The following is an 18838-nucleotide window of genomic DNA, read 5'->3' as shown; positions in this document are numbered from 1 at the left end:
AGAGCATTTCCAAAGGGAATGTTGAAATATTTGATTTAAACAGGACTACCAGCTGACCACTTATTGACCCACTGCTCAGCCTACAACACAGCATGAGGTATAGAGTAAAGGATTGATTAAAATTCAACATCAGAGAGCTGCTCTTCTGCATGGCTTGGAACAGAAAGTTCTAGCTCCTGGTTGTTAGACCCATACCATAGATAAAAGGGTCCCCCCCCTATATGAATCAGTTTGGCTTGTTCCCTCTATCTGACGCACATGATAAAGAAGAGGCTGAAGTTACTCACAGCTACACTTGAGTAAAGGTAAAGATAAAAAGATATTTAACAGTGTGCATGTTACCATGGGTGTAAGAGTCACCAAGAGGAAAGGTGGGGGTGCAAAATAAAACGGCTTGAGGTACAAGTGATAAGTGGAGATATGGATGGCTGGAAAGATACATACTACTGTAGAGAGTGTCGATCCAGGAGAGCCGGGGCAGACCGTGAGCGCTCAGAGGCTCCATCCTCCTTTACCCTCCTTCTGTCACTCACTCTGCTTCCCTCTTATGTCCGCCGCTCTTTAATCTGTGTTTTCTGCGAATGATTGCTTTTTTTTCTCTTATCCTTGATAAAAAGCCTTTGTTGTATAGAGAAAAGCCAAAAGTAACATTTGGAGACAATTAACGTGAAGAGACACCTCAGGGGTCCAACAGGCTGAAGGCGAGCGAGCTGATGGAGTGTAGGAGATGTGTCCGTGTGAGCGCGAAAGAAAACAAGAGGTTGGAGACCGCCAACCGTTGCTAGGGAAAGGGAGAAACACTCCCTCTCTCACCCACCCCTCCTCTCTCTCTCCATCTCTCTCTCTCTCTCTAGCAAATGCCTCATCAGCTACGCTCTCTACCTCTCTTAAGCACAGGAACGAATTAAGAAGCAGCTGTAAAGCAAAAGGTTTGTGTCACTACATGCAATAGCCAACAGAATCTCTGTTTTCCACGAGTAACAGCTGCTGAATCTGAACAGCTGGTCCAAAATAACTAGACAAACTCTTGGATGCTACTCTAATTTTTAAAACTATCAAAGCTATTCGATTTTCCTTCTTATTTATGCACGAAATCAGGACGGCTGTGATGTCCTAAATATTTTGTTTCCAAATTAAAGAACAACAAAAAAAGGTCTGATCTTTTGTAATAAATTGTAAGACAAGAGAGAGCATACCGAAATACTTACAGAGCAGAGGTGCATAGATTAGAGATCATTGGCCAACCTTACGTTTGAGCATTATGATTATGATTATATTTTTTTCCCTTTCTTAAATAACTGGAAAATAATCCTGCTTCCATTAAAAGTCATTCAAGATCTTATTTAAGAGCAGTGAATATGTATTAAAAAAAAGGACAAAATGTTTTTTATTTGATTGTTTATCATTTAGTATAAGTGCTCTATAACCATGATCGTGTGATCTTAATTTATCCCAACTCCTTTCATTCATGTATAAATAATACCATTACTGACGTCAATAATGATGACGGAAATGCAAACACTAGTCAAAACTGAAGAAGAAGAATCAACTATCAATTCACTGATAAGGAGCCATGTTCTTTTATATCAAGAGGATCTTCACAGGTAATGAAAGGCTAAACATTTTTTTAACAACCTGACGAATAAAAAAATATATACATTACATCATCTATATGCATAAAATGTTTTCTTACACATTATTAAACTTATTTATAAGTTTAATAAGTTTAGGTGAGAACTTAAGAAGCTTATAAGCAAATTAAATTAAGCTATCACTGGCAAATTACCAGCGAGGGTCTACTTAAGAATGAACAATAAAATGCTGAAAAAAATATTTTAGGCAAACTCTATAAAAAAAATCGAATTGAACACATTTTAATCTAATAAACCAAAAATCAGCATTTAATCCTTAGTGCATTGTTTGTTTAAAACCCTAGTCAGAACCATGCATACCCCCTCTACATCCATACCAAATAAACAGTAATTTAGAGATAAAAGATTATATAGATCTAGAATTAGAACTAAACAGGAAAGAGGCTCAATAATAAGGATAAGAATTTTCTTTTTTTACAAATTTTAAAATGACCGTGCTAGACATTTCAGTCAAAGGTATATATATATTAGGGGTGGAACGGTTCACAAAATCCACGGTTCGGTTAATGGTTTCGTGGTCACGGTTTTCGGTTCGGTATATGTTTATTGTTACACCAAAAAAAAAAAAAAAAAAAAAAAATTATAAAAATTAATGAAAAAATAAAAATTTATGAAATTAATGAAAAAATCCCAAAAAATGTATGAATTGTAATTATTTTTAATGATCCGTGGAAACCATGGATCATTTCCGCATGTTTTGCTGCTTTGAATTTAATCATCTCGCGCATGGCCTCTACGATCCCAAAGGAACTCAGAGCGGAGCGGACGGGAGCCACAGCGGAGGCTGTAGGCTTTGCTTTGTGCAGGCGGTCTGGAGCGCAGCGGCGCGGGGCGGAGCGGCGCGGGGCGGAGCGGAGCGGAGCGCTGACGGAGTATGTGGGATTTCGGGGTTAGCCTGACATGTTGGTCGTGTTGCTGTTAGCATAAACAAAACGTGTAGCACAATGCTTACACACTGTTGCACATTTATCCACAACTTTCTTTCCGCCGTCATCGTAGGTCACTCTAAATGCAAAGTGGTCCCATACAGCAAACCTATAAAGTGCTGCTGGCGCGTCTTCCAACTCCTGTTCTTTCCCACTCGCCATACCCACACAATTCTCCACAACAGCTGATTTTTTTTCTGCTACACCCGGCTACGCTGCTCCGCTTCTTCTTCTTCTTGTTTACTGCTGGTGGTTGGCTTTGGTCGCAGTAGCGCCACCTTCTGCTCTGGAGTGTACATGCGTCGCCTATGAGAAAAAGGAGCAGCGCATGAACTGAACGCAACACACCGAACCGCACCAAGACAGTCGAACCGAACGGTTCGGACGGTTTTCATAAACCGTTCCATCCCTAATATATATATATATATATATATATATATATATATATATATATATATATACACAGGTGCTGGTCATAAAATTAGAATATCATGAAAAAGTTGATTGATTTCAGTAATTCCATTTAAAAAGTGAAACTTGTATATTATATTCATACATTACATACAAACTCATATATTTCAGATGTTTATTTTGTTTAATTTTGATGATTACAAATGACAACAAATGAAAATCTCAAATTCATCATATCAGAAAATTAGAATATTGTGAAAAGGTTCAAAATTGATGGCCCCTGGTGCCACACTCTAATCAGCTAATTAACTCAAACCACCTGCAAAAGCCTTTAAATGGTCTTTCAGTCTAGTTCTATAGGCTACACAATCATGGGGAAGACTGCTGACTTGACAGTTGTCCAAAAGACGACCATCGACACCTTGCACAAGGAGGGCAAGACACAAAAGGTCATCGCTAAAGAGGCTGGCTGTTCACAGAGCTCAGTGTCCAAGCACATTAATAGAGAGGCGAAGGGAAGGAAAAGATGTGGTCGAAAAAAGTGTACAAGCAAGAGAGATAACCGCACCCTGGAGAGGATTGTGAAACAAAACCCATTCAAAAATGTGGGGGAGATTCACAAAGAGTGGACTGCAGCTGGAGTGAGTGCTTCAAGAACCACCACACACAGACGTATGAAAGACATGGGTTTCTGCTGTCGCATTCCTTGTGTCAAGCCACTCTTGAACCACAGACAGCGTCAGAAGCGTCTTGCCTGGGCTAAAGAGAAACAGGACTGGACTGCTGGTGAGTGGTCCAAAGTCATGTTCTCTGATGAAAGTAAATTTTGCATTTCCTTTGGAAATCAAGGTCCCAGAGTCTGGAGGAAAAGAAGAGAGGCACTTCATCCACGTTGCTTGAAGTCCAGTGTAAAGTTTCCACAGTCAGTGATGGTTTGGGGTGCCATGTCATCTGCTGGTGTTGGTCCATTGTGTTTTCTGAGGTCCAGGGTCAACGCAGCCACATACCAGGAAGTTTTAGAGCACTTCATGCTTCCTGCAGCTGACCAACTTTTTGGAGATGCAGATTTCATTTTCCAACAGGACTTGGCACCTGCACACAGTGCCAAAGCTACCAGTACCTGGTTGAAGGACCATGGTATCCCTGTTCTTAATTGGCCAGCAAACTCTCCTGACCTTAACCCCATAGAAAATCTATGGGGTATTGTGAAGAAGAAGATGCAATACACCAGACCCAACAATTCAGAAGAGCTAAAAGCCACTATTAGAGCAACCTGGGCTATCATAACACCTGAGCAGTGCCACAGACTGATCGACTCCATGCCACGCCGCATTGCTGCAGTAATACAGGCCAAAGGAGGCCCAACTAAATACTGAGTGCTGTACATGCTCATACTTTTCATGTTCATACTTTTCAGTTGGCCAACATTTCTATAAATCCTTTGTTTTTATTGGTCTTCAGTAATATTCTAATTTTCTGATATGATGAATTTGAGATTTTCATTTGTTGTCATTTGTAATCATCAAAATTAAACAAAATAAACATCTGAAATATATGAGTTTGTATGTAATGTATGAATATAATATACAAGTTTCACTTTTTAAATGGAATTACTGAAATCAATCTACTTTTTCATGATATTCTAATTTTATGACCAGCACCTGTATATATATATATATATATATATATATATATATATATATATATATATATATACACTATATTGCCAAAAGTATTTGCTCACCCATCCATATTATTGGAATCAGGTGTTCCAATCACTTCCATGGCCACAGGTGTATAAATTCAAGCACCTAGGCATGCAGACTGTTTTTACAAACATTTGTGAAAGAATGGGTCGCTCTCAGGAGCTCAGTGAATTCCAGCGTGGAACTGTGATAGGATGCCACCTGTGCAACAAATCCAGTCGTGAAATTTCCTCGCTCCTAAATATTCCACAGTCAACTGTCAGCTGTATTAAAAGAAAATGGAAGTGTTTGGGAACGACAGCAACTCAGCCACGAAGTGGTAGGCCACGTAAACTGACGGAGCGGGGTCAGCGGATGCTGACGCGCATAGTGCGAAGAGGTCGCCAACTTTCTGCAGAGTCAATCACTACAGACCTCCAAACTTCATGTGGCCTTCAGATTAGCTCAAGAACAGTGCGCAGAGAGCTTCATGGAATGGGTTTCCATGGTCGAGCAGCTGCATCCAAGCCATACATCACCAAGTGCAATGCAAAGCGTCGGATGCGGTGGTGTAAAGCACGCCGCCACTGGACTCTAGAGCAGTGGAGACGCGTTCTCTGGAGTGACGAATCGCGCTTCTCCATCTGGCAATCTGATGGACGGGTCTGGGTTTGGCGGTTGCCAGGAGAACGGTACTTGTCTGACTGCATTGTGCCAAGTGTAAAGTTTGGTGGAGGGGGGATTATGGTGTGGGGTTGTTTTTCAGGAGCTGGGCTTGGCCCCTTAGTTCCAGTGAAAGGAACTCTGAATGCTTCAGCATACCAAGACATTTTGGACAATTCCATGCTCCCAACTTTGTGGGAACAGTTTGGAGCTGGCCCCTTCCTCTTCCAACATGACTGTGCACCAGTGCACAAAGCAAGGTCCATAAAGACATGGATGACAGAGTCTGGTGTGGATGAACTTGACTGGCCTGCACAGAGTCCTGACCTCAACCCGATAGAACACCTTTGGGATGAATTAGAGCGGAGACTGAGAGCCAGGCCTTCTCGTCCAACATCAGTGTGCGACCTCACAAATGCGCTTCTGGAAGAATGGTCAAAAATTCCCATAAACACACTCCTAAACCTTGTGGACAGCCTTCCCAGAAGAGTTGAAGCTGTTCTAGCTGCAAAGGGTGGACCGACGTCATATTGAACCCTATGGATTAGGAACGGGATGTCACTTAAGCTCATATGTGAGTCAAGGCAGGTGAGCAAATACTTTTGGCAATATAGTGTATATATATATATATATATATATATATATATATATATATATATATATATATATATATATATATATATATATATATATATATATATAATTGACCAGATTCATGTTAATAAAAAGAAAATAATCCACATTAGATTCAAGTAAACATGAAACCACCAGTAAACACTCCTTATATTAATGCTGTGCCCTGAATATAACATTGTATAACAAAGCTGTATGTTGAGCTCAAGGGAATCCAGTTTGCTCCAGAGTTTTCAGACGCATAGAAATATTCAGTAGCTTTAAAACCTTAAAATGCAGCATTGTTGTGTCACCACTATAACCCTGACACAAAACATATTCAGTTTCCAAGCAATAACATTTAATAATCTCTTGCTAAGATATGCAGATGTTCTGTCTACACCCATTAAGAGTAATTGACCACAGCATGGTGAAGGCTCTGGATATCTAAAACTGACTGCAGCAATATCACCGCTATTTCTTATCGGCTCAGCAAATAATTTTGTATCTAGAGGTGAGCAAAATACTGAAGCTTCATCTAGGGACATTCAGGTGGTCAGTGATGTCATACAGAAATAATGTACTCTAATCCAGGACTGCTGGATCCACAAAGTTCATCTCTTTGTTCTCATACTCAGCTCCACAGTAAGCTTGGGGGTGAACAGCTTTATACATTAGTGCATTGTCACAGTTGGCTGCCATATCCACATTTACATGTAAATCAAAGAGTAATATTAAAAATAGATATCTGCTGTATGGGACATATGTTATGCTTTGAGGGAGACTCATCTTATGTTTCCATGGCAACACCTTGTACTCCAGTCCTTGAAAGTTGATTCAACATGTAAAGACACCTGTGTTTCCCTACCTCACTTTAATCTTAAGTAGCAGCCATATAATCAATAAGAAATTGGAGGTTTGTGGCATTATGTTACCTCCCATCAGGCCTTTTATATTCTGTTGTTTTATGAACCCGAGCTACAGCGAAGGGCAATCAGGGACAGACATCACAGCAGTGGCAACAAAGGCTGACATGAACCTCTCCCCTCAAACCTCTGATGGGCCAACTCCCCCCACATTCCCTTCTCCATCTCCCAGCATCGTAGGGGGGTTAGTCTGGAGGGTTGGAGGCAGAAAAACTTCAATTAGGACACAAAGGATGACAGGAGGAACCCCTAAAACCACTCACCCCCCTCCCTTCCTCTTTCCTCGATCTTTGGAGACACTCCTTTGTCTCACTACAGGCCAGATAATGAGCCAGCTGATGAAAACATGCACCGGGTCAACATAAGGATGATTAAAGAGTTAAATCTTTATCTTTTGATTCTGGCATTTAGCAGAGGATTATTAATGAATATAGGCCTGCTGTTAGGATGCATAGACATAAAGAGCCTCCTACAGAGGGAGCAGACAGAGAAAAACATTGGCGAGTGGCTCTTCATCAAAAATAGATTGATGATCCAGACATATGCCTCCTTTGTTCTAACTCTGGGACAAGATATTTCTCACATACACACCTGATTCAAGATTTTTTTTGTTTTGTTTTTTAAGACAAGGCTGCCGGTTTCATCCTTCTGAATGCATCATCATTCAAGGGCAACAGCCAAACAAAGACCAGAAACACAAACAAATCAGGCAGCAGGTTAGCCTTCCTGGAGATTCCTAAACCCACATCGATCAGAAGTGAATAAGCAGTCACGCTGTGTAATAAAAGAGGGCCATTATGAAGTGCCCCTACAACAGTTTGCTCCACCCTGAACTCCCACACAGCCAACACAATACGCTCAGGTACTGTGGAGAGCTGCTGAAGTGTCCGTCTGGTTGCCAATGACGGGGGAAGCAGCCTTTCTTTTATCACAGCAACATGGTAGTTTATTCTGCAGAAAGGTCAGCCTTCAGTGATGTCTGTCACAGTGTGTGTGTGTGTGTGTGTGTACTGGCTTTAGGGTAGAACAGCTGGGGGGGATAAGATAAGTGGATTGATACGATCTTCACTTCAAGCAGTTCTTGGTTTTCATGTAGAGAAAGGCTGTTGCATTTTGTGGATGTCTTTACAGTGGATTGGATTTGTTCTGAAGGACGGAGGAGGCTTTCTCTTGGATTAAACACGATGCACCACGTTTCCCCTCCACACAGTCAATGTGATCGAATCTGACATATAATCGCACTTTGATCAAACGTCCAGGGTTTGTAGGGGCTCAACTGATCTCATTAAAATGAGGCGTTAATCTCTTCCCATCTATGAAAGGGATGTCAGATCAGTGACCGACGGAGAAATGGGGTTCAGTACATGGAAAGCTTTCAATGAATATCAATGGCTGTGCTATTAGAGTATTACAATAACACTGCAGAAAGAAAAAATGAATGACGTTTGATTTAAACCAAAATGTCTCTGGGTCCTATCATGTTATTTCTGGAGATCAATAAAGATTTCCTGCCACAAGCCCTGGAGGAAGTCCGCCTGATCGCTACCAGCCCACTGACACTGTGGGTTGGTATGTGTGTAATTAGGCAGCCAACCAAACTGCCCCCCACCGCTCCTAACACCCTGATCTACCCAGATACCCCAGCCCCATCCACTGCTTTTAGCCCCCCTCGACATGCCAACCCCAGCTAAAGGCCTGAGGGGAAGATTGGGTGATGGGAGGATTGGAGGGGGCTGCTCATCTCTCAGGAGGGATGGTAGTGTATGGGTGTGTGTTGGAAAACCCTGCACCCCCCCCCCCCACTATCTCCTCTCAGCTTCAAGCTGAAATATTTACTGGTGATGAGTACAAAACAAACTAGCAATAAAAAAAAAACATTAAATACTTGATCCTGTTTAACCTCCACCAAAACACACTTTGCAATCAGTTTCTAAGAGCTTGTGTGTGAACATTAGCGTAAGTGGATCGGAGTACACAAAGAGCAAACAGCTGGTTTTCCATGTAAGTGGCCTCTAATAAGCCTCGAGAAGCACTGGTGTGAAACAGAATCCACAGCTTTATGCACCTAAACCCGACGTGAAGGAAGTGTTTTCAAAACAGAGATAATCCGGTTAGAACACACTCATTTTACCAGTATGCTATAATTCATAACAGCTGTTATACCGTTTTTCAAAGAGGTGTAGACACACAGTTGGATCCTGATATGTTTTCCCACGTCTCTTTGTTATGTTTTTTTGGGGGGAGGTGGGGACACAGACAAGCAATGAGCATGCATTATTAAAAAGCCTGGAGTGCACCATTCATAAAGGTCTGCATGTTAAATGGGAACGCCTGACATCATCTGGGGCTTTGTTCTATCGATTCTGATGTCCTGCTGATTAGCTCAGCTTTAAGTAAAGAAAGTGGCAATACATTATATTTTACAGTCACTTCTTCACTTTATGGGCTTTAGGGGAGAATATAAACATCTGATATACTGTGAGCATCATTTATCATAACAGTTATATACACTTGACTCCTTTTATTCACCCAGTCTTTGACAAATCATCTCAAAATGCATGTACAGCTAAAGTAAAACAGCATTTTATAATGGATCTCAATTTGAAGCCATCATCACCCTGTTTTTAGCCCAACTAAATCTCCCACCATCATGTATCTGTGTATCATCTAGTATTTGATGTTTGACAAGTTAAAGTGTCCCTCAGTGCAATCCTCAGTCTGTTAGTGTAAAGGAGAAGGATGGAACAAAGGGTCTGAAATAATGTGTGTAAAAGAGAGAGAGGATTCATCGCCTGCCAGCTGAATTCACTTTGATCCATTGAGGTTAATGTGGAAATCATCTGGATCACGCTATGATTGGACAGACACCAGGTAACCACAGACACACTTACCCTGCTGTACACCCGCACAGTGTGGTATGGTGTTTATGTAGATTCCTTATCTTGATTTTTGGTCTCTATGCATTTCACAGTGCAGACAAATGGCAGACGGAACAGAAGAAACCTTAAAAATGTTTGTTTGCACTGTTATTTCAGTGAACTGACATGCCATTAAGTTTTAGGATGGAAACCATAGGACTCACTTTTTAACCAAAGGACTACTGCCCTCTAGTGTTTGGTTTCTGTTAGAGCAACGTTGATGTTAAAAGCAGAGTTTTAAATGTCTGCAGACATAAAACATGCAGTGCAAACTATTAAAATGGTTTTGAATAAAAACCAGTAGAAAATGCTGTTGAAAGTGGAAAAGTATCTCAAGCTACTAATATGGCACTGAATAAATATGATCCAAGGAACAGAACAAGTTCATATAAGTTTTTGATATAAGTCTGAAAAGTTATGAACATGGATTTTTTTTTAAGCCATGGTAATAAAAGACAAATCAATACCAGCACGGAACTATTTCTACAGAAATGAGAACGTTTTTGTTTGCGAGGATTTTAAATGTAAAGCTAGGCTCTAGAGTGGTCCAAGCAATGACCAAAGGTCACTAAATAACAGTTAGTAACCACACAATTAAGTGCTACTAAATGTTGCTTAAAGGGAAATTCCGGTTTTTAACACTTTTAGCCCCTTTTCTGTAGTGTCCAGGATGAAATCGAATGATCGACACCAAAATTTTGACGATTGGTCCTGTCTCGGCTATTTGGCTCATGCAGAATCCCCCCCTGGCTGCTTCAGAATGGCTTGCATAGTGCATGTCAGATAATGTCCTTAAAACAACCTTAAACGTTCTTTTTTTTAAATATGCTACTCACCGGGTTGTCAGCGCTGTTCAATGACGTCATCTGTCAGTATGATTGCAAGTCAAAAAAAACCCAAACAAACATACTCTCTGTACTGCTACTGTTTTGAAGTGCTTGTGTTTGAAGGCATAGCAGTTTAAGCCATAATTATATTCTTTTTAGATTAATGAATAAAACACATTTAAAGCCCCAAACAATATTTTCCCAATTCTGTTCATTTTTTAACTTTGTCTACTCATTTTAATTAGTTTAAGTAGAAAAAGAATGAATCATATATGCCCACAAGAGGGAGCTCTATTCTCCTGTAAAATATGGAAAGTCTCCTCCAGTCAATGTGAGCTTCAGTCCCATCAGCCAACTTCTCATGCAACTTATAATGCTGTGGTTGTGTGATGAGGTTTGTTGCTCTTTTATCTGTGTGAGATTAATGCTGCCAGGGTACTGGTTGTTCACACAGAACACTTCCGGAGTCCAGTTTCACCAGGGGAAGGAAACTGCACACCAATGCACACACATACACGCTCGGATACCCGAGAGGGCTTCAGTGGAAAAGGAGAGTGAAAGGCACCAGCAGAGGATCTCCCCATTACCACGCCGTCTAAGTTTCCTTTCGATTTGGTCGCTATTGCTAAACCAGACAGTTTTGTGAAACAGACCTAGATTTAACTTTCATGTCAACAAGGGTTCAAGACGTGGGCCTTATAAATCACTAGAGGGACTATGATTGGATAAATAAAGGGGGAAATGGACCATTTATTGCTCAGTTTGATGTTAATCAAACCTTTTTTCTAGTGTTATCTTAGTATTAGATTTAGTATTAGATTATTTTATTTTAGTTCTAAAAACTGTTGATGCATCGCCATTCAAACATCGGAATCAATCGTTCTTTCATAGCTTCTTTAGATTTTTAATGCTTCCAAGTTAGCTAAGCTATTTTTCTACATTCTCTTACAACTGAGATGGGTAAAAAAAAAACGATATACAACTGTGATAAATGGCTGAGAGATCAATGGGAAAACATCTTATCGAGTGACAAAAAACAGGAGCGTCAGGAAGAAGACTCTCAGGAAAAAGAGACTTGACCTTTGTCCAGTGCGTTGCTTTTGTTTCCATCTGTCATTGTGGAGAGTAACACAAGACACCCTGTAAAAGTGACTCAGTGATACTGAAATGCAATCAAATGCTTCCGTTTCTCCTCCACGCACTTCAGGAGAAAAAATAGGTGACTTTTCCACCCCCTGGCTGTTTAAGTACAACATTTTACAAAAAAAGCATAATCCAATTGGATCAGAGGAAGTGTTTGTTACTTGAAATTGAATTCTCCAGTTTGCTGCTTGTTTCTCCATCTAATCCAGTTTCGTTCTGACAAAAAGGAGGAGGTGAAAGTGATAAGAACAGGAACGGATCTGAACCCCAGAAAACAGAGGATGCCTCCGTGTTCTCAGAGCAGGCGTTTCAACAGTAAAGGTGTCAGTAATTCCCTGGTGAAATGTTGACAGCAGAAACGGCTCACTAGAGACGGCCAAACTGACCAAGTCTGGGGGACCATTATGTCTCATCAGATGGGTGAGGACTGTCTAGGTTTAGTGAGCTCATCAGAAAGCTTCCTCCACTGAGGCCCAGGATCTCAGCCAAGCTTCTGTAGGTGTTGGTCCAGGATATTCTGATCCTCTTATGCATGAATGTGCCAGTTATTTCATTTGGTAACACAGTCGACATAAGGATTAACACTCCAGCAGGGAGAACGAAAGCCTGACCGGCAGTCTGTTCACAACTCCCACGCATCTTTTGATTTCCAGTGTAGTAAAAGCCAATCATTATATGCTCTCAATAAATGGAAAAAGATATGATGGTTATCTGGATTTGTATTTTCTAAATAATTCATTCTTAAAGTTTTTTTTTATGCTAATAGACAGACTTTAGGTACATATATTGAATTTGCAGCAACAAACGATTTGTTTTTCTAAACCTTTGCGTCGAATACAAGCTTCAATCTGTACATGCTTCCGGTGATCACAACACTTTAATTTGGGTCACACTATTTGTACGTCTTTAAATGTTTTTCTCTCTTTATTCATTTGATTTTAACTAAACTCCTCCATCTACAGGTACTTAGATGTATTCTGCATGGCTGCAGCTAAACATGCAAACTGGATGGTTTTCAGGAAAACCAAGCAGCCATAAGAATACACAAAAGCATCAAATAGGAGAACCGGTTCAGACTAGAGCGTCCATATTCTGCTGTTTATAATTGGAGGTGATTGGGCACATCCTCCAATCAGAAATCAGATAGGGGGGGGGGGGGGGGGGTGAAAATTGTTTGTATCCATGCTGTTACCCACGCCATTCTGTTTCTAGTTTTTTTTTCTTTAATTTAATTTTTCTTTTTTTAACTGTGAAATCCTGTTCTAGGAAATCATAGTTCATCATCTCGCTGCATTTCCTTTTTCACACTTCTATAGTATGTCACTTTGTTAACCTCTACATTTGCATTTGCAAAGGAACACTTTATAAAAAGTAACATTTGAAAGAAAAAAAAATGTACACAAGCCCACAACGTTGCTCAACACAAAGCGAGAAGATTTCCTCTTTTGATGGTCAACAGGGCAGTGAGCCATGAGAGGTTTGCCTGCATCACTGCATCAAGAGGAGTTATATGCTGATTATTAACTGCATAAGGATTTAGACTCTGAGCTAACATCCACAAAGGGAGCTTGATCGGTTACACCAGGGGTCTGCAACCTTTCATATCCAAACAGCCATTTTGCTTTGAGTACGACCAAGTAAAAGTTGTTTAGAGCCACAAAATATAACTTTTTTTATTAGCCGGTAAAGGAAATGTATGTATTTTTTGATTTTAAAATAATATTAAAAACACATAATTTCCAAGCTAATTCAAAGAAAAGTGGCTCTTAAAACATATTTCTGGTTCTTGTGATGTAATTCTTTTCCATCTTATAAAAAAACACTAAAGCTTTTAATACTGGTATTTTTATAGGTACTTATAGTAAATTATTTAGCTCTTTATATACATTTTATGAGCCGCTGGAGAGGATTCAATGAGCCACATGTGGCTCTGGAGCCGCAGGTTACAGACCCCTGGGTTAGGTCAACAGGCTTGCAAATAGTGTCCAATAATAATAATATCACAAAGAACTAGGAGACCCACTGCAGAAAATCCCCAGAGCTGACACAGATGAGAAACCAAATATGGGTTTATGCCAACAGTCGATCAATAACAGGGTGCTATGACCATCTTGATGAAGTTTAAACTGTTATAACTTCATAAAGTCAGAGTGTTTTGAAAGCAAATTTATGGTCATTGTTAATGAAAAAGTAGAGTTATTTAAAGTGATAATTGTGTAGACTGCAGGTTGATTGACCCTAGAGAACTTAATTAGACAACAAAGACAGAAATGATGATGATTCAGGATCAAGATTTTGCTGTTATTATACATAAATATAAGAGTGTCATCTCTATAGAGTGAAAAGGAGAAACAAATTAGTTGAATATTTCTTAGCATCAGTGTTTATAATTTTATGCAAAACTGAAACCACAGATGGTATCGCATTTACAGAGACTGCAAAAGAAAACTAAGAAGCACTAAGTCAGGTACATGATGTAAATGTGTTAATCTGTTCTTTCCCACAGAATAAAATACAACACCCCGTTTATTGAATGATGGCGGAGTGAAGCAGAGATTGACGGGACAAAATACGGTCTAATCAGTCATTGATCTACCAACTTTAAGGTTCAACTTCACTACACTCTTTACAAACCAACCTGATGTTTCCTGAAACTCCAGCAAAGAGGTTTCCTCTGACTACTAAAACAACAACTAATACGGCCCTCCAACTAAAACAAGGTCTGTCAAGATCAGCCAGACTTCTATATGAATCTTGCTTTAAAGCTGCTCATCTGATTACAATAGCTAAGTTGTTTTTTACTTTGAGTTAAGTTGTTAAATGCCACTAACTGAGTTTCACAAGTTGACACAAACTGTTTTGCAGCGAGACAGGCATAAAGGTGCATAAAAGGTTATTACTTTTAGAATTCAGGGGGGTAGGATTTATTTTCGCGTTGAAAAAAGTGGCATGACCTCATTATTGCAGTAGTTTTTACCCATGTGGCTAAAGCATACCACCACAATAAAGTGGCATAGTATCACATGAAGAGAGCTTATTAAGTAACAGAGTAATGCTGAACATAGAAATGGTAGATAAGGAGGCATTTCTGCTTGTCTTCTCATTTTGCTCTTCCATAGAAACCTCGACATCTGATTGGTTCCTTCTGCCTAAGATAAGACAACTTATTCCTGTTTTTTCTTTTACTCCAAAGTTAACGAAAGGTATAAGTAGTTTTCCAAAAAATTTTGCCACTTATTTGCAGCATATTGAGTTAGCATCTCTGCGCTCTCTATAGGTAGTTCGGCCTCTAAAATTTACAAGAGAACATAAGAAGATGTCAGTCAGTGGGCGGGGCTAACAGTGATTCTTTCTTTGGCGCAGTCCTAGTCCCGCCTCCTCGACTTTAATGTGCGACAGTTTAAGCACTGGAACCTTAAAAAGATTTTTTTAATAAATTAAATACTTTTGAGGCCCATGTAATCAATTCCATATTAATTTTGAAAAAATTCTGTATTTCTTTCAATTATTAATGAATAAATAACACATTTAAATAATTATTTCGGAGGTTATTTTATTTCTGTTGTATTGTGGCACTTTTCATCCTTAATACTTCACAGCTTGACAATATGTCTTCTTAGTTTTTTCTCAAGTAACTACTTTCACTCACAGCTCTGCTACTAACTGAGTTTCATCAGCAGCCAGCAGACAGTCGACACCATTTTTCATCATTTTCAGCTTCCATTAACCATTAATATTGAAACAAAGGCGATTTTTAGTTCATATGGACCAATGAATAACAGGGAATAGTGTATTTAAGGAAGAAAAATGAAGGGCTCAGTGAACTCTCATGCAGCATACGCCCTCATGCACATCTACGCTCACCACAAATGCACCACACTGGGGTCTCCATGGCAGCCAGAGGAATCAGCCAACCCTAAATGAGCCAGGGTTGTCTCTCACTACAGAATCTGACTTTACTTTAAATGCTTTTGTGTAAATGTGGCTTCTTGTTTATTAAGTGGGAGGTGGGGGTGTGTGAATCAGTTAACTGACAGGAAAACCACCATTCTTTCACACACTCCTAAATCTTGCAGCTGCTCAACTCTAGGAGTTTAAGCAAAGACATTTTCTGTGACAAATCCATGTCTTAAAAAGTTGGGATTCACCTAGATGTTAAAAAAGTGGGGAGAGTCTGAAAGAGGAAGAGAGAAAAGTAAAATAGATAACTCCTCTCTATTACAAACCTCTGGGAGTTCCACGCCTTTGTTGAACAAAGGGGCATTATGTCAAAGTCTCATAAATAAGGGAAAAATCAGGTGCAGTTAACAAAGCTCTCATTGAATTAACATGGTGGTAATTTGTGCAAATCCTCTTTTAAAACAAAACAAAAATAATTATAATTCTGTGTGACTTCAAATACTGTGTATCTGATCTAAAGACCAAAGGAAAATACAACTAATACTGAAACTAAATCCTTAGTTTAGAAAGCCATCACAGTGCAAAGCATGGCCTCTTTAACACTTGCATTAATAGTCACACATTCCACAGTTGACTGTGGCTGATGCTGTCAACCGAGGGGAATCCTTCTAAGATACAAATCCGTTAAGTTCACCTTGTCAAGTCAAGTTCATCGAAACAGGAAAAAGCCCAAATGTGAATCATAAGGTGATCACTGAAGGAGCTTATAAAAAGTATATTTTTACACACAGAACTGAATAAAGTGCCTCCTGCATCCTTTTCGGATATACGTTTTTGCTGTAACATTACTTTGGTTCAAAGTTATGAATTAATTGGATAGCCACATTTTAATCTAATAAACCATTAACAGATAATTGATGGTAAGGTTATTTATTTATTTTTTTTACAATTCTGGCTGAAATCCTCTAAAATAGGGATGTGAAAAAATAAAGAAAAAAACAAACAAAACAAAAACAAATGTTGCATCTAGCAGAGGTTGACTTAAATCCTCTAATTCTTCCCCACAACAATAATCCAGCACAATTTGTGCTGCTGTTGAGTAAGGCACACTTCAGTTTTTATGGTTTAGCCCTTTCTGCTTCCCATTCCTGCCAACCCAGAGATAGAGAGGAGCTCCTTGCATTCCAATGAGGGGAGATCCGGCTGAAACAACTCCTCTTTTGATAAACTATGGCTGCCCCTCTAGTGGAAAGAGATAGGTAAAACTGTTTGACACAGTGACATTTATTTGGTTTAGCTGTACCCCTGTTTTCATTTCCATCTATCCACCCATATCTATCTATCGATTGCACGTTCCTTCTAAAGACAGACAGCTGTTTATCATATAGAAAAAGGAGAAACTGGACTGATATTTATATTGCCTTTTGGTCTGATAACCAGTAGCTAATAACATTTATTTCTGCATTATAATTCTTTTCAGATAACTGGAAAAATACCACATGACCAACCTTGTATACATAAAATATTCCTGGAGCCCTTATTAAGAGGACATTCTTATTTTACTCCAATTTAAAACAAAAAAAAATAAAACAAACTATGATTTCTCTTTGTAAAAAATCAAGTCTTGTTTGTCTTCTCAGATACACACTGTACTGTTAACACTATATAACACTGTATAATACTTTCATATATTTAAAAAGATGTATGAATGCTTCTTGAAAGAGCTTACATTTTCTCAATTCAGTCTATGAAGGAGCCTTATGATTCATCACAAGCCTCAATAGTTTGACTCATCATTGAACGTCATACTGGTCCACATTGACGATGCTAAGATGAAACCACTGGCATATCCTTACTTATAAAGCTATTGTAGGCTTCCCTTTTTTATCTCCGACAACTGATATTAAACTCAAAAGTGTCAGGTCTCAAAATATTTAACTAAATCTGTTCCTACGGATGATGATGCTAAGAGCTACCACTGATTTGCAATAAAAATCTATTAATTACCCCCAAATAGTAAGTTAGTTTTTGGGTGTCTGATTTAGTGTGATGGCTAGCAGTTAGGCTTGTTAGCAACACTAAAGAAAAAACTAAAATTAGAAGAATAAAATTGTAGGTGACCACAGACAGCGCTGCAGACAGGAGGCCTCTGATTGGTCAAACCTACATCCGCTCAACACTAACCGTATTTCCTGTATGGTACCTTACCGGCTTGTTTTGTTTGTTGGAAAACGACTCGTGAAGATGGACCAGCTGGAAGGGCGAGAACGCTGGGACCCTTTTTCCACCTGGATCCCCGCTCTTTTTCGCCCTCATGTCCCTCTGTTGTCGCACAAATTTGCCCCCACTCCCTCACCGTCTCGGCCGTATCTAGACCCACAGCTAGTTCCTGATTCTCTCTCTTAAGTTGTGATGTGGAATAACATAGCGCAGACTACGCTAAAATATTGGGCGTGGATCAAAAATATCTGCGACAAGCTCACTGCAACCCGGGGTCCTTTAACGTATGTCTCTCCTCTTTCCTCATACCCACTTTCCTATCAGCCTATCGTCGAAAAAAAAACAAAAAAAAAACAACAAAAAATCTGTCACTCTTGAAACTCAAGCCAGAAACAAAGTATTATATGAATAATAAAGAAAAGTCACAAGCCTATGGATGTATCAAGAATACGGAAATAATAATTTGAGTACAAAGAAACAAAAAATTTTACAAGTTTAACAAATCATAACAAGTTTTAACCAATATGTTTCAAAACCCCAACCCTGACGATGGAAGGATCACCATAAGCCAACAGACAGCATCCAAGTCGTGATCTCTCTGCAGGTGTAATGATTGTTAGCACCCAGTTAGCTTAGCCAGTCTGGTCTCACAGAGGGTCTCCAAACCTCTAATGTAACAGCCTACACAGATGAAGTTTTAAAGGTGTATTTTTCAATATAAAAGCATCTTTAAATGACTTTTTAATTAACGAGTACTTACTGCCTGCCTTTGGGCTGGGATTAACTGGAGATCCCTGCTCAGTAGGCTGCTCCCACCGCAGATGTACACATACCACCCTCAAAAGCCCACAAAGTACTGAGTCTTTAGAGGCTCCAAAGCCCCAGGAAAGTAAAGCCTTGGGAAAGGGAATTTACCCAGATAAATGAGTAGGGAAATGCTACCTGGGCTTTTAAA

At 39.5% G+C, this 18838-nt stretch overlaps 1 protein-coding gene across 2 annotated transcripts in view; it reads right to left on the bottom strand.

Moving 5' to 3' along the window:
- The window catches only part of abr (ABR activator of RhoGEF and GTPase), a 173743-nt gene that overhangs the window by 138868 nt on the left and 16037 nt on the right, over nucleotides 1-18838 (bottom strand). The window contains exon 1 of one of the 2 annotated variants that reach the window (XM_038288437.1): nucleotides 445-763. The exons of the other annotated variant lie outside the window; for it this stretch is intronic. Coding sequence (XP_038144365.1) covers nucleotides 445-505 — 61 coding nt within the window. The 5' untranslated portion in view covers nucleotides 506-763. Of the gene's footprint in view, nucleotides 1-444; nucleotides 764-18838 lie in introns of those variants that run through there. 2 annotated transcript variants of the gene reach the window in all.

Source organism: Cyprinodon tularosa, unplaced genomic scaffold (assembly GCF_016077235.1).
Source record: "Cyprinodon tularosa strain WSP-4 unplaced genomic scaffold, ASM1607723v1 ctg256, whole genome shotgun sequence".
In the NCBI taxonomy this organism is placed as follows: Eukaryota; Metazoa; Chordata; class Actinopteri; order Cyprinodontiformes; family Cyprinodontidae; genus Cyprinodon; species Cyprinodon tularosa.
This window is presented reverse-complemented; position numbering and strand designations above follow the sequence as displayed.